General features: G+C 42.6%; 1 protein-coding gene across 3 annotated transcripts in view; it reads left to right on the forward strand.

Annotated features, from left to right (window-relative positions):
- CUX2 (cut like homeobox 2) overlaps positions 1–25561 on the forward strand; it is a 755888-nt gene that overhangs the window by 609988 nt on the left and 120339 nt on the right. For all 3 annotated transcript variants that reach the window (XM_073626099.1, XM_073626084.1, XM_073626092.1), the window contains exons 7-8: positions 6282–6358; positions 12073–12139. In XM_073626099.1, coding sequence (XP_073482200.1) covers positions 6282–6358; positions 12073–12139 — 144 coding nt within the window. The remainder of the gene's footprint in view (positions 1–6281; positions 6359–12072; positions 12140–25561) is intronic.

The raw sequence follows: 25561 nt of genomic DNA on the forward strand, positions 1-25561 counted from the left end.
ACTGCTTTATGACACTGATATATGTATGCCAAATCTTTCTGCTTTTTATAAATAATGGGGGATTCATATACTAAACACCTATTAAATATTGCAGGCCTAGAACTATCTATATAAGTCATAAGGATTTAGTATTAGGCTTTATGTGCTGGATGTATTAAAGTACTCCTGTATGAAAAATCAAGTGTTTACAGACATACGGCATTTAGAAGTGCATACGTTTAAACTCTACACAGACCATAATATTCATTTATTACAACCACTGGAATGAATTTAAAGTGGTTGTAAACCCACTTTGAAAAAAAAAAAAAAAAAGTAACACCTGCAAGACAAAGGCATAATAAGCTAGTATGCATGGTATACTAGCTCATTATGTAATAATCACCTGAGATCAAAGCCCTCGCTGCAGTGCCTGTACACAGCACCGGCCGGCCACATCACTCCCGGGGGTTACTTCCGGGTATCGCGGCTCCGGCTCTGTGAGTGGCCGCAGCTGCGATGACGTCACTCCCGCGCATGCATGCGGTAACGGAACACTCACTGAAGCAACGGCACATGCAAATACAGGGGCTATCTCCTTATTATAGGCTTACCTGTAGCAAAAAGTGTGTTGTAAGGGTTTAAGGGTTTACAACCACTTTAAGTGCATTTATGTCCAAATGTATGTAAAATATGCCAGCAAGCTTCTATCAAAAGGCAGATTTGGGACTTTTTCTATTACCCAGAACACTGCTGTAAAATACACATCTCAATGAGGTTGATTTACTAAAACTGGAGAGTGCAAAATCTGATGCAGCTCTGCATAGAAACCAATCAGCTTCCAGGTTTTTTTTGTCAAAGCTTAATTGAACAATTGAAATTGAAAGCTTAATTGAACTGTGCTACCATGCACAGTTGCACCAGATTGTGCACTCTCAATTTTTAGTAAATCAACGCCAATGTGTCTGGACACATTGGTTGAAGTAGAGCTGCATTCAAAGGCATAAAAAACAAATACAAAATGCCTTTAAAAGCAGGATTTTTCTCTGTTCGTTTACATGAGGCCGTAGAGTCCAAGGAGGAAACATTAGTAGTCATTAAGGTAAATGTAGTTTTTTGGTATGTCAGGAGAAAGGACATTTTAGCAACATGTTTGAAATGTAGTTTATATGTGAGGTTCAGGGTCTCTGGAGCTTTTAATAGTGTCCTTAACCACTTGCCTGCAGGGCACTTACACCCCCTTCCTGCCCAGGCAATTTTTCAGCTTTCAGTGCTGTCGCACTTTGAATGACAGTTGCGCGGTCATGCTACACTGTACCCAGATGAAATTTTTTATCATTTTCTTCACACAAATAGAGCTTTCTTTTGGTGGTATTTAATCACTGCTGGATTTTTTATTCTTTACTAAAAAAAAAGACCCTGCATTCACTATATCTGGTCTCCCACAGTACACTGAACATGGAAATGCCACTATTTTAGTAAATATAAACTGCTAAATACCTTTTCTTATCAGCAGTATATAGCCGTCTTGTGACTTCTGTCAGTATCTGACCGAGTACTGGTTAAAACTTCTAGGAGGAGTTTTTATTTTTCTCTGACTGTCCTATGAGGCTGCATGACCCCTGACCCTTTGTCTGGACAGTACTGATTGGCTCTGTGCTGAACACATGCACTCTTCCAAAAAAAACTCTCTAGCAATACACACCAAACTGAGCATATGCAGAGTGCCTCCTAGGGCTCTGTTCTATCAGCAGATGGACTGGGGTCAGTAAAAGAAGGGGAGGATCAGAGAAGACAGGATCAAACAGCCTGTTTACACAATGCAGAAAATGAACCCTTTAGGTTCCACAATGAGTATAACAAGCATGCTTTACTGCATATACAGACTGCTTTTACTGTTGTGAGTTTAGTCAAACTTCCACTTCCTTCGTGTATCGAAATCCTTCTCAAATGGCTATTCAGGGTTTCTGGTGGCTATGTGGGGTCTTTGGTTGCTATGTGAGGTCTCTGGTGGACTGTGGGGTAGTAACCCCCTGCTAGCCTGCCACAGTGCTCCGCCCAAACCCCTCACTAGTCTGCCACAATGCTCCTCCCACCCCGCTAGGAGAAAAGATAGGAATAGAAAGGAGAGAGAGATGGGGGACATGAAAAAGGAAAGAAATAGAAGAAGGGGAGAGAGGAGGGGAGAAAGAGGTGGGGGAAGAGAGATGGGGTTTGAGAGAGAAAGGCAGGGTGAGAGAGAGAGAGGGGGAAAGAGGTGGGGGAAGAGAGATGGGGTTTGAGAGAGAAAGGCAGGGTGAGAGAGAGAGAGGGGGAAAGAGGTGGGGAGAGAGAGACACCCCCAGTGCCCACAGTCATCTCATACATCCCCAACACCCACACAGTGCCAAAAGTAAACCTGACTTGTAATGGCCATAGCAGGTAGGCAAGACCTGAAAGAGTCAAGATCCCACTGCTGGAGTCCATGAAATTAGGTTCTGAACTGTTTAACATGGTGGAATCTAGCAAAAATCTGAAACTTCTGCTTTAGGCGGAATGAACATGTAATTTTTAAATCCACATTATAATTACTATAGCATCCCTCCTAACTTTTTGAGATGATAACGTGGGATACCTATTAGAAGGTATGTAGGCATAGGACATACCCCTTGCCACACCCCCTTAATGGGGAATTATATAAAAAAAATGATTTGTTAAACCCACAAGTGCTTTTTTTACCACTACCATACCTGTACACTGACTTTTGAAATTTACAAATGCAACATTTAGAAATTTACTGAAAAGTTTAGCACTGGGAAACACCTTTTGAAAATAAATACAGGCATACCCCGCTTTTAAGTACACAATGAGGTTTATATACTAAAGCTGGAAAGTGCAAAATCAGGTTCACTTCTACATAGAAACCAATGAGCTTCCAGGTTTTATTACCAAAGCTTAATTGAACAAGCTGGGGTTAGAAGCTCATTGGTTTCTATGCAGAAGTGAGCCTGATTTTGCACTTTCCAGCTTTAGTAAATAAACCCCATTGCGTACTTAAAAGTGGGGTATGCCTGTAGTGCATTTTATATACAACTATATAGATCAGACCAAAATGAGGGACACATAAGGAGGAAAGAGGGACAGAGGGATTTTGTTCCAAATCAGGGACAGTCCCTCAGAATCAGGGACAATTGGGAGCTATGCTATAGCTAACAGACAGAGAACGGAATGAGAGATGGTTAGCTTTGCAAACCAGGGATACTTTCAGGAACAAACCTTCATAATCTAAGGATGTGACAGTCCATAAACGGAGCTCCATCTTCTCAGGCTCATGCTGCTCCTCATTAGGTCCAGTAGTTCCCTCTGCTTGTGCTTGAGCTGCGCTTGTTGCTCGCAGACAATGTGGCTCTGGCACAGGCCAGGGATGGCTGCTCCGGCGGGGGACACACTGCTCTCTGGCTGCATCTTACTGCTCCTCACCTGCTGTCCCGCAGTCATACTGCCTCTGCCATGTGGGACATGATGGTGACAGGCTCGGTACTCGGTGTGTGTGGGTGGACTCAAACCTCTCCTCAGCACCGGTTTGCAGGAGGGGGCCCTGATATTGCCTATGATGGCAGCGGGACCCCATTCCACTTGTCAGGGCCCCCCCCATGGCAGAATGCCAGGGTCCGCTTGCTGTGACCCTGGTAGTTCTGTCCCTGCTCGGTATCCTAATTTAGCGAGGAGGCACACAGGGGGGCAAGGAATGACATGGGGGGGGCAATTGCTCCCCCGTAGTAACACCACTGGTGGAGTGTGTGTGCTCCGCACAACTTTTTTCCCTGCTCTTCTGTGACACTGCTCCAGATTTCATTCTGATCACTTGTACGGATCGTGAGGGGACAGACGACAGTGCCGCCCCCCCAGAAAAATACCGCCCAAGGCAAAAGCCTTGTTTGTTTACATAGTTACATAGTTACATAGTTAGTCAGGTTGAAAAAAGACACAAGTCCATCTAGTTGAACCATAAAAACAAATAAATACAGTAGGTGACCGCAATATTGTGTCAATCTCGCCGCTGTTATCGTCGAGATTTGACACCTGCGAGACTTGATTTGTTTCCAGCGGGACTAATCCTTGGTCCTGAAAGAACCGGCCGCACCTCACCTCACCATCTGCCGTCCAGGTGCGAAAAAAAGATAGATGTTCTCCCAGAGCAAACCAAGGGAGGCCACCCAGGGGAGTCAGTGGGGAGTATGGAGGAGCGAGTTTTCCCGAGTTGTTTAGGGTATCCCATAATTTTAATGCGTGGACTGTCAATGGAGAGACATAGGCAGATAGGCCTCTATAGGCCTGGGGTAGCCAGGGGGCATGCGCTAGGTTGCGGCCTGCCAGAAATTTTTCTAACGATACCCAGACCCTAGTGGCCACCCAGTGATGCCAGTCCAATATCCTTTGTAGGGCTATCGCCTCAAAATACATGCGAAGATCTGGAACACCCAGGCCTCCTAGCTGTTTTGGTCTTTGTAAGGTGCGAAGTGCCAGACGTGAACCTCGCCCCTGCCAAATATATTTTAGAAACACACTATTGAGGCTCGAGAAGAAAGACCTGGGTAAGAAAATAGGCACCATTTGTAGATAGAACAGTATGCGAGGTAGCACTTTCATTTTTAACACACTGACTCGGCCCATCCATGAAAAGGTTTCTCTGTTCCATCTGTGCAGATCGGATTTTATAGTGGCTAATAGTGGGGTGTAATTATTATATAGTTGAGAGCACAAAGGAGTAAGATAAACCCCCAAATATTTTAGTCAGTTCCTGCACCATGTGAAGGAGAAGGAAGATTGCAACCCTGTACTCAAACTCGGAGAGATATTTAAAGGTAGGATCTCCGACTTAGTGTAGTTAATTTTAAAGTTAGTAATAGAGCTAAAAGTCTGTAATTCAGCCATAATATTGGGAAGAGAGATCAGCGGGTCAGCCACATAAAACAGAACATCATCCTCGTACGCCGATAGTTTATGTTCCTGAGGCCCAACGTCGAAGCCTTTGATGTTAGGGTTAGCTCGGATTCTATTAAGCAGTGGCTCTAAGGTGAGGGCAAAGATAAGAGGGGATAACGGACACCCCTGTCTGGTACCATTTCTAATAGAGAAGGTGTCGGAGAGAACACCATTCACCTTAACTCGGGCTGCGGGGTGGCTATATAAAGATAATATCCAAGATAACATTTTAGATCCCAACCCCAACCTAGTCAGCACCACTTGAATATATATCCAATCCACCCTGTCAAATGCCTTCTCCGCATCAGTGGAGAACAGAAGACAGGGTGGATGGTCTGCCCGCACCTGCGCCCAGTGAATCAACTGGATCGCCCTGTTAGAGTTATCTCTCGCTTCTCTGCCAGCAATAAATCCAGTTTGGTCTGGGTGTATAACTGAAGGCATGATGGGTTGTAGGCGGTTCGCTAAGACCTTCGCCAATATTTTTATGTCCGTGTTCAGGAGCGATATAGGTCTATAATTACTAGGAACCGTAGGGTTTTTCCCATCCTTGGGCAGAACCGTAATATGAGCTATAAGAGGCCTTCTCCATCAGGGCCCGGGCTTTTCCCGTGCGGCAATTCCTTTACTACAGTTTAGAAGTAGTACTTTTAATCCCAAATCCTATCATTTATAAATGTATTAAAAAGTAAGGGTCCCAACACTGAACCTTGGGGTACACCACTGGTGGTAGATACTCCCCTGAAAACATAGGGGATTCTGTGGTTTTCCAAGGTAAACTGTGCCTTGCTGGTAGGACTAATAATGGGATAATGCTACACAGCTTGTCCACAAGAAGTTACAAGTTCACTGTATTTCTGTCAGAATTAACAGTTTTTTAATATGTTTTTCTTACTGAACAGAGATAACTAAACACTATATGCCACTTTGTGTTGGTCTATCACAAAAAATCCCAATAAAATAGATTTACATTTTTGGTTGTAACATGACAAAATGTGGAAAATTTGAAGGGGTTTGAATACTTTTTCAAGGCACTGTAGAAAACAAATGTTTACTTTGTGCACATGCAGAGCCAATTCTGTTAAATACTTCTGCACAGAAAAAAAAAACAGCATTGTGGTGTGAACAGGGCAGATAGAAAGAATTTTTTGTGTCCTCGCAGAGACCTGTGTTAGAAAAAAACACGTCTCTGCACAAACTGTCAACTGGCCCAAAATATTCTATGCAAGTCAAATGCGTTTTTGTATTTTTGTTCTTTTTTTCCCATAGGTTTTTATGCACGTATAGTGTGAGTGAGGTCTCACGGTCTCGGTCTCAGCTTTTATTTTCTATTTCCACAGAGGGTTGCAGGAAGCACAGATCACTTTGGCTGTCAGACTTGGTGAAGCTGAGGAAAAGATCAAAGTTCTTCATTCAGGTAAGTATGAAACATGTTACTGCACAATATAACACTTCTCAAAGGTCATTGAAACCTTGGATGCCCAGGTCAAATAATGCAGTATCAGCCTCCATCCATAAATTTGACAATAATTCTATGACTAATTTGCATACCTAAATAATTTTTATCATTTTTAAGATGATATAATGCTTTTATTTGGTATACTGTTTTAATAAAACAATATACAAAGCTGGAAAGTGCAAAATCAGGCTCACTTCTGCATAGAAACCAATCAGCCTGATTTTGCACTTTCCAGCTTTAGTAAATAAACCCCATTGCATACTTAAAAGTGGGGTATGCCTGTAAAATGTTACAAAACATACTTTTGTTTCATTAATTTATTTAGATTAATACAGTAATCTAATTACACCATTAAACATACTGTATAGCACTGCAGATAAACACAATGTTCATGTGCAAGCTGAATGTGATGTGATTACACAATATCTGACTTAGCGATCACCGATCATCACGCTGATCACAGCCGGTCACAGGTACTGTCCACTTGCATGGCGCTCGTGCACACCCCTAGGGCGCGCGCAGAGCTGCGATCAGGGATGAGGCTTGTCACTCTGAAACAGCCCAACCCCGATCGTAGTAAAGAGACAATGAAATTGGCTCTTTACCATGTGACCGGCTGTGTCCACTCACAGCCGGTCACAGAATGTCAACAAACGTCGGTAACGAGATGTTAACCGATCGTGTGTGAGAAGGAGATTGTGGTAACATCTCGTTAACGCTTACAGTGTACACCAATCACACTGATTGCACCCCCTAATAAAGAGGACCTGTCACCACCCATCAAAGTACCTGTCACCACCCATCAAAGTACCCGAGTACCTGTCACAGTCCATATGAGTACCTGAGTACCCAAGTACCTGTCATAGTCCATCTGAGTACCTGAGTACCTGTCACAGTCCATCTGAGTACCTGAGTACCTCTCACAGTTCATCTGAGTACACGAGTACCTGAGCACCTGTCACAGCCCATCTGAGTACACTGAATATCTGTCACAGTTCATCTGAGTACCTGAGTACCTGTCACAGTCCATCTGAGTATCCTTCACAGTTCATCTGAGTAACTGTCACAGCCCATCTGAGTACCTGAGTACCTGTCACAGTCCATCTGAGTACCCGAGTACCTGACTGCCTGTCACAGTTCATCTGAGTACCAAAGTACCTGTCACAGCCCATCTGAGTACCTGTCATAGCCCATCTGATTACCTGTCACAGCCCATCTGAGTACCTGTCACCACCCCTCAGAGTACCTGTCACCAGCCCATCAGAGTACCCGAGTACCAGTCAGCAGCCCATCAGAGTACCCAAGTACCTATCTGTAGCCCATCAGAATACCCGAGTACCTGTCACCAGCCCATCAGAGTACCCGTGTACCAGTCACCAGCCCATCAAAGTACACAAGTACCTATCTGTAGCCCATCAGAATACCTGAGTACCTGTCACCAGCCCATCAGAGTACCCGAGTACCAGTCACCAGCCCATCAGAGTACCCAAGTACCTATCTGTAGCCCATCAGAATACCCGAGTACCTGTCACCAGCCCATCAGAGTACCCGAGTACCTGTCAACAGCCCATCAGAGTACCCAAGTACCTGTCACCAGCCCATCAGAGTACCCGAGTATCTGTCACCAGCCCATCAGAGTACCCGAGTACCTGTCACCAGCCCATCAGAGTACCCATGTAGCAGTCACCAGCCCATCAAAGTACACAAGTACCTATCTGTAGCCCATCAGAATACCTGAGTACCTGTCACCAGCCCATCAGAATACCTGAGTACCAGTCACCAGCCCATCAGAATACCCGAGTACCTGTCACCAGCCCATTAGAGTACCCGAGTACCTGTCACCAGCCCATCAGAGTACCGGAGTATCTGTCACCAGCCCATCAGAGTACCCGAGTACCTGTCACCAGCCCATCAGAGTACCCGTGTACAAGTCACCAGCCCATCAAAGTACACAAGTACCTATCTGTAGCCCATCAGAATACCTGAGTACCTGTCACCAGCCCATCAGAGTACCCGAGTACCAGTCACCAGCCCATCAGAGTACCCAAGTACCTATCTGTAGCCCATCAGAATACCCGAGTACCTGTCAACAGCCCATCAGAGTACCCGAGTACCTGTCACCAGCCCATCAGAGTACCCGAGTATCTGTCACCAGCCCATCAGGGTACCCGAGTACCTGTCACCAGCCCATCAGAGTACCCGAGTACCTGTCACCAGCATATCAGAGTACCCGAGCACCTGTCACCAGCCCATCAGAGTACCCAAGTACCTGTCACTAGCCCATCAGAGTACCTGAGTACCTGTCAACAGCCCATCAGAGTACCCGAGTACCTGTCACCAGCCCATCAGAGTACCCGAGTCCCTGTCACCAGCCCATCAGAGTACCCGGGTACCTGTCACCAGCGTATCAGAGTACCCGAGCACCTGTCACCAGCCCATCAGAATACCCGAGTACCTGTCACCAGCCCATCAGAGTACCCGAGTATCTGTCACCAGCTCATCAGAGTACCCGAGTACCTGTCACCAGCCCATCAGAGTACCCGAGTACCTGTCACCAGCCCATCAGAGTACCCGAGTACCTGTCACTAGCCCATCAGAGTAACCGATTACCTGTCACCAGCCCATCAGAGTACCCGAGTACCTGTCTGCAGCTCATCAGGTTACCCGAGTACCTGTCTCCAGCCCATCAGAGTACCTGAGTACCTATCTGCAGCCCATCGGAGTACCCGAGTACCTATATGCAGCCCATGCCTCATAGAATATACGTTTGATTTCCAAAATGGGGTAATTTTGTGGGTAATTCCACTGTCCTGGTGCTCAAGGACCTGAGAAATGAGATGCTCCTAGAACGCCTGAAGGTACTACTTCAATATTGGGCCTCTGTATGTAGAAAAAGTCTCACACATGTGGTATCGTCATACTCAGGATGAGTAGCAGAATGTGTTTTGGGGTGTCATTTTTGCTATATACATGCTATGAGTTAGAAATATCTTATGAATTGAAACTTTGTGTAAAAAAAAAAATAGGTTTTTATTTTCTTTCCACAATTTCTGAAGACTTGTGTAAAAAAATGAACCATTCAAAAGACTCATAATGCTTCATAGAATATACGTTGGGGTGTTGGCTTTCCAAAATGGCGTCATTTTGTGGGTAATTCCATTTTCCTGGTGCTCCAGGGCCTTCAAAAATGTAATAGGTCGTTAGAAAATTAGAGGTGTGATTTATGCTCCTAGAACCCCTGATGGTGCTCCCTGCATGTTGGACCTCTCTGTGTGGCCAAGCTGTGTAAAAGTCACACACATGGGGTATCGCCATACTCGGGAGGAGTAGCAGAATGTATTTTGGGGTGTAATTGGAAGTATGCATATGCTGCGTGTGAGAAATAACTTGTTATTATGACAATTTTGTGAAAAAAAATTCTTAATTTTCCCAAGAATTGTGGGAAAAAATTGCAACTTCAAAAAACTCACCATGTCTCTTACGAAATACCTTTGACTGTCTACTTTTCAAAAAGGGGTCATTTGGGGGGTATTTGTACTTTCCTGACATTTCAGGGCCTCAAGAAATTAGATAGGCCATCAGTACATCAGATGTGATCAATTTTCAATGATTTGCACCATAGCTTGTAGACTCTATAACTTTCACAGAGACTAAATAATATCCACTAATTTGGGTTATTTTTACCAAAGAGCTGTAGCAGTATAAATTTTAGCCCAAATTTATGAACAAAAATTATTTGCAAAATTTTATCATAGAAACTAAAACAAAGTTTTGTTTTTTTTTTAATTTTCTCTCTTTTTTCACTTGTGTCGCAAAAAATAAAAAACCCAGTGGTAATTAAATACCACCAAAAGAAAAAAATAATAAAAATTTTGTTTGAGTACAGCGTTGCATGACTGAGTAATTGGCATTCAAAGTGTGAGAGCGCTGAAAGCTGAAAATTGGTCTGGGCAGGAAGAGGCTGTAAGCGCCCTGTATTGAAGTGGTTAAAGTAATAAACTTGTTATACTTAGCGGCTCTGTGGAATGGTACTGCACAGAGTGGCCTTGAACTCCCTCTTCTGGGGCCCCACGCTGGTGCTCTTGACTCCTTTTCTGTGTGTGCCCCCCATAGCAAGCCATTTGTCATGGGGGCACACATGGGGTTGTGCTCCTGAGCAGGGTTGTCGTGGCTCGGCCTCACCCCCTGCTCCCACAGGATTTGATTGACAGCAGTAGGAGCCAACAGCTTCTGCTGATGCCTCTATGTCCTGTGAGGAGAGGAACAGAGACCAGAACTGCTGCTAACCGTCACAGCGCTGGATCAAGGCAAGTATTTTAGGGAGACGGTGAGATGGTACAACTACTTTGACATTTTTTACCTTAATGCAGGCAATGCATTAGGGTAAAAAAATGTATTGCCTTTAGAACGATTTTAATCACATATCTCCAGCATGGGGCATCATGCTGCGGAATGTTTATATATGTATAGTGGGACGTTAAAGTCACTTCATGTATAGAGTCTGGTATAAAAATGCTATAAAGTAAGTCTAGAGTACATTGATGTGCATTCTAGAGAGCAAACAGGACTAAGTAATTGTGACAGTATACTGGCAACAAACATGAAAATTAGTGGATAGTAACAATAACAGTGAGGTTTATATGTCTCTAGTATGTGTATGTATGTGAGATCTTATATTATAAACTCCTTGAGGACAGGAACTGATGTGAATATACAATATTTAAAGAGATATCTTGGTCCTCGTACACTCGATGAGAATATTGGACAAATGAGGGTCCACTTTTTTAATTTTTTTTGCATGCTAGTCTCTAATTGAAAACCTATAGGTTACTAAAGGTACAAAAATTCTTATACGACAGAATACAACTTCGGTGATATAATGTATTGTATTGTAATGTATTCTTTCATTTCCGAGCATGCATGATCTTGGTCTTCTGATTTTTTTCGGACGAATACTATACTGATTAAATGAAAATCATTCAATCTGGTATCGTATGAAAAACATTTTTGTGCTCATCCATTCGAAAAATTTCAGATGAACTGTCGTGGTCGGCTTTCGAAAGCTATGGATTAATTATCTGATTAAATGGCTTTCAAAGCTGTATTTTTTGTCCGATTTTCTCATCGTGTGTACTAGCCATAAGGCCTTTTGCACACGGACATAATAATTTACTGATGTTTATACTCAGGATCTTGTTAACAGAAATATCCTGAGTAAAATGTTCCGTAAAGACCTTGCATATACACACGTATTTGTTTAAATTATTGCACTCAAACATAAAATTTGCAGTTTTTATTTTACAACCTACACATTCCTATATTACTGATCTTTACACATCTGTTTGCATTGTTTCATAGACAACAATGCTTTTATATTCAGATCAGTAAAAAAATGTGTCATTTTTTTACTTCTATGTGCAAGAGGCCTTAAATTTCAGTACTATATAAACAGCTAAGAAAAAAAGTATCTTTAGTAATGTTTTATAACCCCCTTTCTGTTTTCTATTATTATCGTAGGAAGTTGTACTCTTAATAAAATAAAGTTTTTTTTTTTTTTATTCTAATTAATTTTGAAGCAGATGTTTGAGATTCCACCAGGGTATTAATTAATTTCTTCCCTAATGGTAAGAAAATGGCAGTTTTATCCAGTGTCTTCTGGTCTTGTCATACAGCACTGAAAACAACGCAGAGGGAGCTTTTGGACCTACGGTGCCAGTATGATAAAGAGACAGCATCTAAGTAAGTTTTGTGTTGTGTTTGTATGTTGTGTTTTTTTTTTCTGGCTTGTGCTTTTATGCAAAAAAAACCTACCTTTCTGTTTATCATCAGCTTGAAGTATTTAACAGGCAACCTCTCAGAGAGCTGTATTCTTCAGAGAGAGGCAGGTGGACAAGTGATAGAAATGACCTAGTTCAATTATACTGTATGAATCTGTCCTAGTAAAAGGTCAGTGGTGCTTACTTGGTATTTTTATACTCATTTTGATGAGAAGAGGATTGGGAGATGAGGTCAGCAGTTTGTGGTACACATTTATGCTGATTTTAAAATGCTTTGTCCTAATAATTAAAGTTTGTCCAGGTTTGATAGGTATACATAAATGTCCAATTCGTAGGATTTAAAATTAAATGTTTTCATTAAAGTCAACCATATGTGGTGTATTCTATGTCAGGCACATTCAGCAGTCCAGCTGTGGAGAAACTACAAATCCCATCATGTGTCTGCCTCTGGGGGTCATTCCTGTGCATGTCAGTTTTGCAATGCCTTTTGGGACTTGGTGTCCCCACAACAGCTAGACTGGTTAAAGGGGCACACACCCACTGGACAATGGCTGTCATAAATAATAGATTTTATGTTCTTTAAAAAAAAAAAAAGTTGGTTACTGCACCTTTAAGAAATCGGCTTACCTGTCACATGGATTGTGACCGGGAAGGTCGGAGTTACACATGCCCCTTTGAGAATCTTCCATGGCGTATGGCCTGGCATATATAAAGGACTCTGCCACTAGCCTCATCGCAGTTGATCGGGATCAGAATGGCAAACTCCAGTCTCTCCGACCCTTTGTTGCACACACCTTATGTGGTATGTCCCCCTTGGATCAAGGGGGGACTTCTGGTTATGATTAATTTGATTACTTTGTTTGAATTCTTATGACTAAGTGATATGTGTTTTGAAATTATATTGCAGTATACAGTTGTTTTTAATACAGATAATAATTTATTAAATATTAACCAGACTCTCCTCCTTCCGGGTGGACATCATATGAGCGGAAAGTGAGGAAGTGAGGAAAGGAAAGCAGATAACTGGCTTTCCTGTGACAGGGGACATTTACACTGATAGTCAGGGCACTGATCAGCAGTGCCCTGATTATCACTCCAGCCCTATCAGTGCCAATGAGTGTCCATCAGTGCAGCATATCAGTGTCCATCAGTGCAGCATATCAGTGCATCATATCAGTGTCCATCAGTGCATCGTATCAGTAGTACCCTTCAGTGCTGCCTATCAGTGCCACCTTATCAGTGCAGCCTCACCAGTGCCTCTTCTTCAGTGCCCATCAATGCAGCTTATCAGTGCCGCCTCATCAGTGACCATCAGTGCAGTCTCATCAGTGCCCATCAGTGCAGCCTCATTGGTCCCCATCAGTGCCGCCTCATCAGTGCCCATCAGTACAGCCTCATCAGTGCCCATCAATGCAGCCTATCACTGCAGCCTATTGGTGCCCATCAGTGCAACCTCATCAGCACACATCAGTAAAGAAAAAATACTAATTTGCTAAATTTTATAAGACAAATTAAGAAAAATGTGTTTTGTTTTCAAAATTTTCATTTTTTTTTTTCGTTTGTTTAGCAAATAAATTAAAAGCTCAGTGGTAATTATTTACCACTAAAAGAAAGCTCTGTCACAAAAAAAATATAAAAAATGTATTTGGATACATTTTTTTATACTACTAAGACATTGTATGTTGTTTCATTTAATACTTATTTGTTCACTGATATTTTAATGTATAATTTATGATAAAAAAGTGCAGCCTTCTGCATACCTCTTTTCTATGTTATTGATGTATGTGTTTCAAAATAGCTGCAGATGCTTTAGCAGTCAATGTCCCTGTAGGTTTCTTAAAAAATGAAATAGGACTGTGAACCTATGGCTTTTAGGAGACAGGAGAACCCATTTCCCATCTCCCAAATCCGCTTTCCTCTGGAAAAGGTCAGAAGTGGCTTTAACCACTTGCTTACTGGGCACTTAAACCCCCCTCCTGCCCAGACCAATTTTCAGCTTTCAGCGCTGACGCACTTTGAATGACAATTGTCATACAACACTGTACCCAAATGAAATTTTTATCATTTTTTTCACACAAATGGAGCTTTCCTTTGGTGGTACTTAATCCCGGCCGGGGGTTTTTATTTTTTGCTAAACAAACAAAAAAAATAGATAATTTTGAAAAAAAAAAAATCATGTTTCATAGTTTGTTATAAAATTTTGCAAACAGGTAATTTTTTGCCTTCATTTATATGCGCTGATGAGGTGGCATTGGTGGGCACTGATAGGCTGCACTGGTGGGAACTGATAGGCACAGATAAGGCGGCACTGATAGGCACAGATAAGGCGGCACTGATGGGGACAGATAAGGCGGTACTGATGGGCACAGATGAGGCAGCACTGATGGCCACTAATAAGATGGCACTGATGGGCCCTGATGGGTGGCACTGATGGGCACTGATAGGTACAACTGATAGATGGCACTGATGGGCGGCACTGATGGGCACTGGTAGGTGACACTGATGGGCACTGGTAGGCGGCACTGTTGTGCACTGGTAGGTGGCACTGGCAGGTGGCACTGGCAGGTGGCACAGATAAGCTGGCAGGAACTCTCCTTGATCGGGACCGATGTCCCACTGAGAGCCGCCGGTGATTGTTTTTTTTTTTTTTCTTCTCCTCACGCTATCAGCGCAAGAAGAAAAAAAATAGCCGATTACCGGCTCTGTTTACATCACATGATCAGCTGTCATTGGCTGACAGATGATCGTGTGGTAAGGGGTCGGGATCGACCCCGTACTCCGATCTGTGATCAGCCGAGTCTCATAGACTTGCTGATCACAGAGTGCGCGGCGCGCACCCTGCAGGGGGCACACAGGCCGCTCGGGCACGGGAGGACGTCTATTGACGTACTCCCAGCAAAGCAGGTCCGCGTTGTAGCCGTCATTTGGCTATAGCGCAGATCTGAAGTAGTTAACAGAAGAAGACAGGAGGCTGCAGCCTGCAGTGAGAAGGTTCCACATTGATCTTTTTTAACTAAGACATATATTAATTGAATGAAGTTATTTTGTGCAGCCTGAAGAAATATTGGCAAGTAAAGAATTTTAACCTAAAGTGCAGTTATGCTTTAAAGCTGAACTCCAGACAAATACCAATTATTGTAGCTGTGATTCATTCTTTTTTAAGGTAATTTTTGATATCTGTCTTGATATTAGCCTCTTGTAATCTGCTACACAGCAGAACCCCAGAGACTGGCAGAGGAAGGATCAGTACTCTGAGACAATCAGTCGTATACACATGTGCTGACAGGAGGAAAGAGATGACCTCATCTGTCTGCTGCTGCTCCCTCATTGTCCTAACAAAGGCAGAACGCAGTGAGGTAAACAGGTTGTATTAGTAAACAGCAGGAAAGAAAAATAACAAAAAATGTTTAAATTTTGCTTTCCGGCATGCTGATTACAGCATCAAATGTGTCAGAAAGGTAAAACTGACTTTTATCAAGAACTTCAGGGTAATTTAGTGGATAGAACGGGATATGGTGAGCACTAAGATGTAAGCCTTAAAGGGTTAGCTCGCCTCTACAAACACACTGCCTGGGCAGGTAAGGGGTGTTTGTAGATAAAAACAAGCTGTGCAGCTCTGACTAAAGTTATATAATGTCCTTGACATAGGTGTAGGCCATTTTCATACTTCCTGAAGCCTGACAGAAATGCTACCAGGACATTGCTAAGTGAGGCCTAGTCATTACTGCTCACCTACACCATCACAGGAGTGAGCTTTTTCTCTGATTCAAACACCCTCCCATGCTCTTTCTCTCCCCTTATGCAGTAGCTCTGAGTTCAGCATTTAAGAGCTCAGTCCTGTGATGGTGAAGGGGAGCAGCAATGACTAGGCCTCATTTAGCAACACCCTAGTAATGTCCTGGGAGTATTCCTGTTGGGCTTTGGGAGGTATGTAAGTGGCCTACACCTATAGCAAGAGCATTATTCAACTTTAGTTAAAGCTGCATAGTTTGTTTTTATTTACAGACATCCCTTATCTGCATAGGCAGTTTTTGGTAAAGGTGAACTAAACCTTGAAAGGGGTAGTATAAAAAAACAAATTTGGCCCCGGGCAGTTTAAGTGCTAGTTTGCATACTTCAGTGTGCCGTCCATGCAGAACACAGTGTGGATGCTATGAATGTGAATATCTCCTAAACGGTACACATTTAGGAAGTATTCACTGCACCTACAGGTAAGGCTTAAAGGCTTACCTGTGGGTACAAGTCATAAAGCAGAGTTTACTACCGCTTTAAGGATCCATTTGTTATTTTAAATACATTAATTTTTTTATCTCAGGATAATTTTTGTCATTTGTAAACATAAGTATGGCATTTTACTAGGTTAGTTAACCTTGAATGCTATAAACATTTTGCTATCTTTATAATGGGTTTATGGATTATGTAGGGCTAAAAAATATTCAGTACTCTGTTTGAAATATATGATTACTCCCGCTATGTGCTAAATAATATGTCTACTCCATGTTTGAACTCACAAATTTCCAGGCTGCTTTAAAAAAAATGTGTAACTTAAAGTGATTCTAAAGGTTGTATCTTTTATTTTTAAATAATAAACATGTTATATTTACCTGCTCTGTGCAATGGTTTTGCACAGAGCAGCCCTGATCCTCTTCTTTTTGGGTCCTCTGCCAGCGGTCCTGGTTCCTCCCCCCTGCCGAGTGCCCCCACTAGCAAACCTCTTACTATAGGGACACTCTAGCAGGCTCGCTCCCAAGCTGCACTCCTGTGAATGGACATTGTCCATTTATGCACAGAGCATGTCTCAGCCCCGCCCTCCGCTCTTTCCTCATTGGCTCACCGGCTGTGATTGACAGCAGCAATGGCTGCTGTTGCTGTGTGAGCCAATGAGGAGAGAGAGAGTCGGGAGAGCTGTTGCTCTCAAGCACATTGCTGTATCGAGATGGGTGGGGCTCAGGTAAGTATAAGTGAAGGCTGGGGGGGAGGGGTCTGCACCCAGAAGGTTTTTTTCCTTAATGCATAGAATACATTAAAGTAAACATAAAAAAAACCCTTCTACCTTTAGAACCAACTTTATTATAGTTTTCAAGTCATCCAATGGCCCTAGTCTGTCTGTAGATAACACTGCTTGAGCTGCCTGGCTCTTCACATGCAATAATAATGTTCATCAGAATATGAAAACCTTATTTTTTAATTATCATGTGGTTCAAGAAGGCACTAAATAAACCTGCAGGTAAAAAGGGAGCATGATTAAAGTATTTGGCTCCCACTAGACTACACATTTGAAAATGTTGTCTTTCAGATTATTCTGCATCTTCCTATATGTATATCCATTTTTCGTCTTTTATCTGATCTGTGCTATGAATATTAATAGCTGAATAAACCCCACTGATGTTAATCACACTCTCAGTTTCAAGTGTAAAAAGATATGTGTAGAGTGCTTGCTTCCAAAAACAATCCCTGGGATGATTAAACTGTGAAGCAGGGAATCCTATAAGATCAAGCTGTGATGTGGTGCTGGCATGTCTCCTAGTGTCTGTGTCTAAGAACCTGGCAGCCGTGTCTGTCTGAATGGAATTCTGACATGGCAAATGATCCAGTCTGTCTTACTGTCCGAAGGAGCCAGACCCAGGGTCATTTGGATTCACATTAGACCTAATAATGTTTGATAGATTGTTCCTTCAGCATTTACACACAGTATGGCTCTGGCGGCACTTCTGCTGAAATAGTAATAAATATTAGTACAGTGTTTCTGTATTGGAAAGATTGCAGAGATGTTTTACCTACACAGTGGATTTACACAAATAATGGTCATTGTTAACATTATCAGTTCTCTGCATTTAGAAGTTTCAGAAAGCACTGGTGGGTGCCATAAGCATTTAAACTTTTGGACATCATTTTTGTCATTTGTGTGGTTTCCCTCCTTACCCTCTGTAAATGTAAGTGTGCCTCAGATTGCTGACACAGCAACCCGAACCACAGCAAACATGGTTGACTTTTTTTCGTGAGGCTGGGATATAAGAAAAGGATCCTGAGAATGCAGGGCTGTTGCCTTTTTATCACAGGGAATATGTGCTGCCTTTGTCAGGATTACATTCTGAATGAGTAAACCTGACACAAACTTCAGCAATGGAAACTGGACAAAATTGGTGAACAAATACATAGGCTGAAATTGAGGAAAACAGCTGAATACATATTTACAATACATAAAGTGTATGTAATCTGGCTAATTGCCAAAATAGTTCTCTCTCCCTATCTAGTTCTGAGATTTACATAGCCCTACCACACAAGTCAGCCAGCCTTGTGACCCTACTTTTCTGTACTGCAGTTAGGCAACGCAGCCTGGTCATCTTATTTCCCCCAGCCTGTGATTGGACAGCAAAGGAGAACCAACAGCCTTGCCCCAAGTGCTGTGGTATAAGGTCATTACAAGAGTCTGAACTAGACTTTATGGACTCTTATTTTTTTGGTCTGGCACTCCTTCCATATATGCACGTCTTTTCCTGGTAACCTGCTGGGGTACCCACAGTAGGTTAGCCTTGCCTGCTATGAGCGGACTAACCTGAGCCAGATTATCAGGCTCCTACTTACCAGACCGGCGAGTCCTGTCGGGCAGAGGGTAGGCTCCCTTACCCTCCGACTATCGGCCCCCTGATAGAGTAAACAGGGGGTACAACAGTACGGAGTGGTATGAAGGCCTGTATGGCTGTTCAGGTATTGCTGTCCGGGTGTCACAGGGTTAACTGTAGCAAAGACTGAGTAGACTGGAGCTCCTTCACTGAGCAGAGCAGGCTGGTGTGGACAACAGGCAGGAAGACTGCAGACAGGCTGACAGGATCCCAGGGAGCAGGCAGATGGACGGTCAGGAGACAGGCCGGGTTTGGCAACAGGCAGACGGCAGAGGTACAGTGGAACAGGCAAGCGGATAGTCAAACAAGCAAAGGTCGGTGCAGGCAGAGTTCAGAGAGTGGTCGGGGGACAAGGCCGGGTCAGTAGGTATAACAGGAACAAACAAGGTACACGGTCAGGCTCTGGAACTACTAGCTGTTGATTAGGCAGCACTGGTCACCAGAACTCACTGGCTTAAATAGGGCTTTTGGCGCCAAACGACGTGCACGCGCGCGCCCCGGCACACACAGGCACGCGCGCCCGCCAACGCCCGCGCGCGCGCCCCCGCACACCGGCGTGCACAGTGGAACGATCCCGGACACACACACCGGCGCCGCGAGGAGCCCGCGTGGCGAGGTCCGCAGAAACGCGCGCGCCAACGCGCGCCGACGCACCCTGACGCACACCACCGCGGGCGCCCCGCCTGCCAAGGTAAGAACCCTGACACAGATGCCCTTTTTTCATTGGAATATTTTAAATTCAGGTATTTACACCTGAATTTAAAATTATAACATATATGATTTTTTTTAATACATATATAACTGAGTTGTTGTATATGGCTGGCTGAAATTTAGCTTTAAGTTGCCAGCAAAAAAAAAAAAAAAAAAAAGACATATCAAAATTATCAATAGATCCAGCAATAGAGGAAGCTAAAGTAATATGCTAATTTCAACTTTTACCTTATGTGTTTCATCACATAAGAACATATAGAGGCTCAGGAGGGGACCAGATTAATCTCTACTTTATAAAAAAAACAATAGCTGCGCTAAATAATGAACATGATTTGTGAAAAAACTTTAAATCAATAAAGGTATAATAAAAAGTGAACAAAATTGTAAATATGACGTTCACAGAAAACAAACCAAAACAAAAAGGAAGGTGGAACAAAAAATAAAGTGATATGTAGTGAAGGTAAGCTTAGCATGAAAGTCCAAAACAATCAGCTAATTGCTGGATTTAAAACAAAAAGGTGCAATCTTCCATCACCATTCAGTGTGAATCACCAGAAAAAATGCACGCTTACCAGAGGCAAGCAAAGATAAGCTTGCGGCTATAAACCCAGCCAGGGCCTTTCCTTGGAGAATCAGAGGTACACACACAGAGAACACTGATCCAGGATCGGCACAGCGCTCGGATATATGGAAGGGACCCTCAGGTAATCGTATCACCAAAACATAAATGAAAAAGGACAGATAAAGATGATAAATACGCCTGTGTATATCACAATTCTGTTCACTTTTTATTATACCTTTATTGATTTAAAGTTTTTTCACATATCATATTCATTATTTAGCGCAGCTATTGTTTTTTATTTGATGGTTTATATGGTTGTATTTCATATGTTAGTTGCTGCTTTGCTTTCTGTTTCTTATTAGAGCGCGGTATTTTTTCTTTTCATTTACCTAATCTCTACTTTATGTCCCTTGCGAACTGATAGACCGATTGGGTCTGCCTGTCAGTTTTTCAGGCAGACCCCATTGGACCATCCGTTACTCTCTATGGAGCGGCGGATGTCAGTGGACAAGTGTTCGCTGACACCCACCAACATCCAATCCTGTCCGCTTAAAACAGACATGTTCCCCATCTGTCCGGCAGATCGGATGACAGACGGATGAAGATGGACAGCCCCATAGAGAACAGCGGGCTGTGTCTGCTCTGCATCAGTGGAGCAGACACGGACCTGTCATCTGCCTGCTTAGCTGGGATCAGCAGAGAGATCCCCTGCTGAGCAGGTGGATCTGCTGGCGGACTCTGTTAGTGTGAAAGGGGTAAAGTTAAGATTTACATTCAGCTGCCTTTGTAAGTGTATCTACTATTCACTTTGACATGCCCTTTTTATTAAGTTTTTTCATCAGTTTCCAATGCCCAAGTTTGCGACAGGTTCACTTTAAAAAGAAGGTATAGTGTATCTCTAGTGAGCATATATTTTAGATTTTTATATTGAGTCATTGTTGCAGTGTTTAGGTGATTTCTTATGTCAATTTACATTTTAAATGGTTGCTCTTTCATATTTCTATCATTGTATTAAATAAGGAGACTTGTAGAATTATATCTAAAAATAACTTTGTATGTGACTGACATTCAATCAGACTCCTTGCTTAAAGAGCAACTTCATCCATGGTTGTAACAAATTAAGTCAATGGCGACAAAGAAACAGATACTTACCCAAGGACTGTCTTCACCACAGCCTATTCTTCTTAGTGATGTTGATCCCTGCCACTGGATGTCTCACAGCTGTCTCTCTACTGCACATGCATGAGAAACGACAATACAGTGAGACTGTTATTAGCGGCCACTTCCCTTGTGGGGTCCCTTTAAGAGACCAATCGTTTCTTTGCTAAACTTATGTACTTACACAGATTAAAAACTAAAAGAGCAGTATTCCCAATGTCAAAATGGGATGCAGAGCTCCTCTGCTGCCACTTCCAGCAATGTTTCCTTTCTACTTCTTCTCAACTCACTGCTCGTTTTGATTTTAAGTTTAGCAAATAAAGCTTTTAAAAAGACACATACGCGGTTGTTCTATGTTATCTGTGCCCTTCTTTTGAATGATATTTCTAGTGGAGATGCGAGGATTGGTCTCTTAAAGGGACCACATGAGGGGAAGTGGCCACTAATATTCTTCTTTGCAAAATAGCTCAAGCTCTGTTAGATTGGATGGAGAGCATTTTCAAGTCTTGCCACAGATTTTTAATTGGATTTAGGTCTGAACTTTGACTGGGCCATTCTAGCACATGAATATGCTTTGATCTAAACCATTACATTGTAGCTTTGGCTGTATGTTTAGGGTTGTTGTCCTGATGGAAGGTGAACCTTCAGCCCGGTCTCAAGTCTTTTGCAGACTCTAACAGATTTTCTTCTAAGATTGCCCTGTATTTGGCTCCATCTACCTTCCTATCAACTCTGACCAGCTTTCCTGTCCCTGCTGAAGAAAAGCATCCCCATAACATGATGCTGCCACCATCATGTTTCATGGTGGGGATGGAGTATTTCAGGGTGATGTGCAGTGTTAGTTTTCCACCACACATAGCATTTTGCTTGGTAAAAAAGTTCAATTTTGGTCTCATCTGACCAGAGCACCTTCTTCCACATGTTTGCTGTGTCCCCCACATGGCTTCTTGCAAATTGCAAACTGGACTTCTTATGGCTTTCTTTCAACAATGACTTTTTTCTTGCCACTCTTCCATAAAAGCTACATTTGTGGAGTGCACAACTAATTGTTGTCCTGTAAACAAATTCTCCCATCTGAGATGTGGATCTCTGCAGTTCCTCCAGAGTTACCGTGGACCTCTTGGCTGCTTCTCTGATTAATGCTTTCCTTGCCCAGCCTGTCAGTTTAGGTGGACGGCCATGTCTTGGTAGGTTTGCAGTTGTGCAATACTCTTTCCAAATTTTGGATGATGGATTGAACAGTGCTCCATGAGATGTTTAAAGCTTGGGATATTTTTTTATAACCTAACCCTGCTTTAAGCTTCTCTGCAACTTTATCCCTGACCTGTCTGGTGTGTTCCTTGTCCTTTGTGATACTGTTTGTTCACTAAGGTTCTCTAACAAATCTCTGAGGCCTTCACAGAACAGCCGTATTTATACTGAGATTAAATTACACACAGGTGGACTCTATTTACTAATTTCTGGTTGTAACATGACAAAATGTGGAAAATTTCAAAGGTTATGAATACTTTTTCATGGCACTGTCTTTGTTTTTCAGTATTAGGCTATAATGGAATTGTTATGTTTTATTATGAACCAATATCTGCTGGCAAAAGAGGAATGTGTAATAACTGGGCAGGTGTGTTGTGGTATGTCTTTTAATCATTATGAATGCAATTAAAGGGTCATTCCAGTCAAAACGTAACTAAGCTAATATCTACTCCAACTGCTATTCTAAGCCTATGCTATCTATTCTGTAAAAGGAAAGATGTCTATACTTACCTATTCTGAATTTACTCCAGTCCGATCACATGATTTCTTCAGAGGTGGCTTCAGTGTAGAGGAGAGAGCAGCAATAACAGCTGCAGACAGCTGCAGAGCATAGACTTTACCCATAGGCTTACTATGGGGCAACCATTGTCGGCTGTCCCTCTTCTACACTGAAGCCAGGGTTGGGACCTGATCGTGTGACTGGATCAGGGCTACTTCATATTAGGTACGTATACAAATCTTTCCTTTTACAGGGTAGATAAAATGGAATGGGGTGGGAGTAAATTTTATCTTAGTTGTTTTGACTCTAATTACACTTTAAATCTGTATGGGGAAGCAAAAAACCTGATCTGCCTGCCACAGCCTCTCCAGGTGCCTAATTGTCAAGTCTGTTTTACAATTCACTACCCCAGGTGCCCCAAATATGGGTGTGTACTGGTATGCACATATTGATTTAGTTTCCTGAAGTAAGAGCCTTACTTGTAGTGAGACTGCCCATTGTCATTAGACAATAGTCAAAGTTAACAAGTGGGAGCAGAAGGGCAAGTTCTCAACCATCTCAAACTAGGTATCTGGTTTGATATTTGTATATAGAACATCCTAGGATTCGAAACGAATGTGCTGAATTGGAAAATCCATTTGATGAGCAAGAATCTTTGGGTGCCTGCTATGCTAGCAGTGGGTACTTGACTTTATTCTCACTTTAAAGTAGAATTATAGGCATTTAAAACATTTTTTTAAAGAGTATGGAAGGGTTATAATGCCTGTTTTTTTTGTTAATTGTGTCCCATTGGGGAAATTTACCCTAATTTCCTGTCCAATAGCCAAAACAGGAAGTGAGAAAATCCCTGCAAATCAAAGGAATCCGTTGGGGCCTCCAGGTCACTAGAACCAGTATCGCCATTGGGAAGATTTCCCCTCTATTACTTTTCTGGGGATACCCCAAAATTTGGGATTTCCTTTTACTTTCACTTTCATGATAATGGTAAACAGGACAAACAGAGAGGTTGGCTCTCATGCCTCCTAACATGTTCTAATCCATCTCCACTCTATCGAAAACAGAAGAAAAAAGTTTTGCCGTTTGTTCAGGAAGGGAGGAGGGATTTTTTCAGCACCCTCCTGCCTGCATGGCTGAGCTAAAGGCAGATGGATTCCAGGAAGTAAATGCTTCATGAATCATCTGCCCTTACTCAAGATGTCAATGGCCAGAAATGCAAGGGGATGTTTTTTAAAGTGGATGGATGAATGAGCATGGATGGATGAATGAGTTTGATTTGAATTTTAAAAATAGCATTTTTGGTTTGTGGTGAACAGATGCAATGTTGTTCCTCTTTAAGCTAAATATGATGGGAAAAAAACTCCAGCTTTTACAACCTTGAGGTGGGGTTCACACCGCAGCACGGAGCGGCTGACAGCAGCGGTCCGGTTCCTCCCTGTTCACCGTTTCAGCCTGAATTATTGGCTAAATTTGGACCCGAAATGGACCAGAAGACGCACAGGACTCGTGCAATTTGAACCGGAGATGTATGTACTGGCTCCATAGAGAGCCGGTCACAATCTCCTGACATGCGAAAGCCGCATCCAATGCGCAATAGTGTGAACCCTGCCTGAATGACTGAAGTGTTGGTGTGACAAATATATAAAGTGAAATGCTTTAACAGAAAAATAATAATGCTTCCACTCTGTGCTACAGATATATCAAACAATCTCTAAAAAACCCCAGTGATTATAAAGTCAAAAAGACAAGCTGCTATGCTTATAATTAACCCAAATAAATGCGATAAATGAGATATTTAGAACTCTTATCAAGTACAGCACTGTACAGTATATAAACATACTCCTGTGTAAACAATCCCAACATAATACAAAAAAATCACCAATAAATATATTCAATAAAGTGAAATAAACACAGCATCTATTAGTGCTCTATTCTTACAATGTATCCATTCTACATACACCTCATGTGATCCAAAAAAAATCCCAATAGGGAAACAAAATAACACAAAGTGTCCAATTCCATATAACACAGCCACTTCTCAGTGTAACCTCACCTGCATGCAAACCTCCAACAATATGTCCTTGTGAATAATCCCTGTGTGCAAGAGTTGCCAACGATCCTCTGGGATACCCCACACCAAATAAGAGAACCTGCACTCAACCAGATCTATATGACTGTCTTTCACAGAAGAGGTATATTCCCTTTATCAGCCTAATGCCCCATACACACGGTCGGACTTTGTTCTGACATTCCGACAACAAAATCCTAGGATTTTTTCCGACGGATGTTGGCTCAAACTTGTCTTGCATACACACAGTCACACAAAGTTGTCGGAAAATCCGATCGTTCTAAACGCGGTGACGTAAAACACGTATGTCGGGACTATAAACGGGGCAGTGGCCAATAGCTTTCATCTCTTTATTTATTCTGAGCATGCGTGGCACTTTGTCCGTCGGATTTGTGTACACACGATCGGAATTTCCGACAACGGATTTTGTTGTCGGAAAATTTTATATCCTGCTCTCAAACTTTGCGTGTCAGAAAATCCGATGGAAAATGTGTGATGGAGCCTACACACGGTCG

The sequence above is a fragment of the Aquarana catesbeiana genome, linkage group LG01 (genome assembly GCF_042186555.1).
Source record: "Aquarana catesbeiana isolate 2022-GZ linkage group LG01, ASM4218655v1, whole genome shotgun sequence".
NCBI classification, from domain to species: domain Eukaryota; kingdom Metazoa; phylum Chordata; class Amphibia; order Anura; family Ranidae; genus Aquarana; species Aquarana catesbeiana.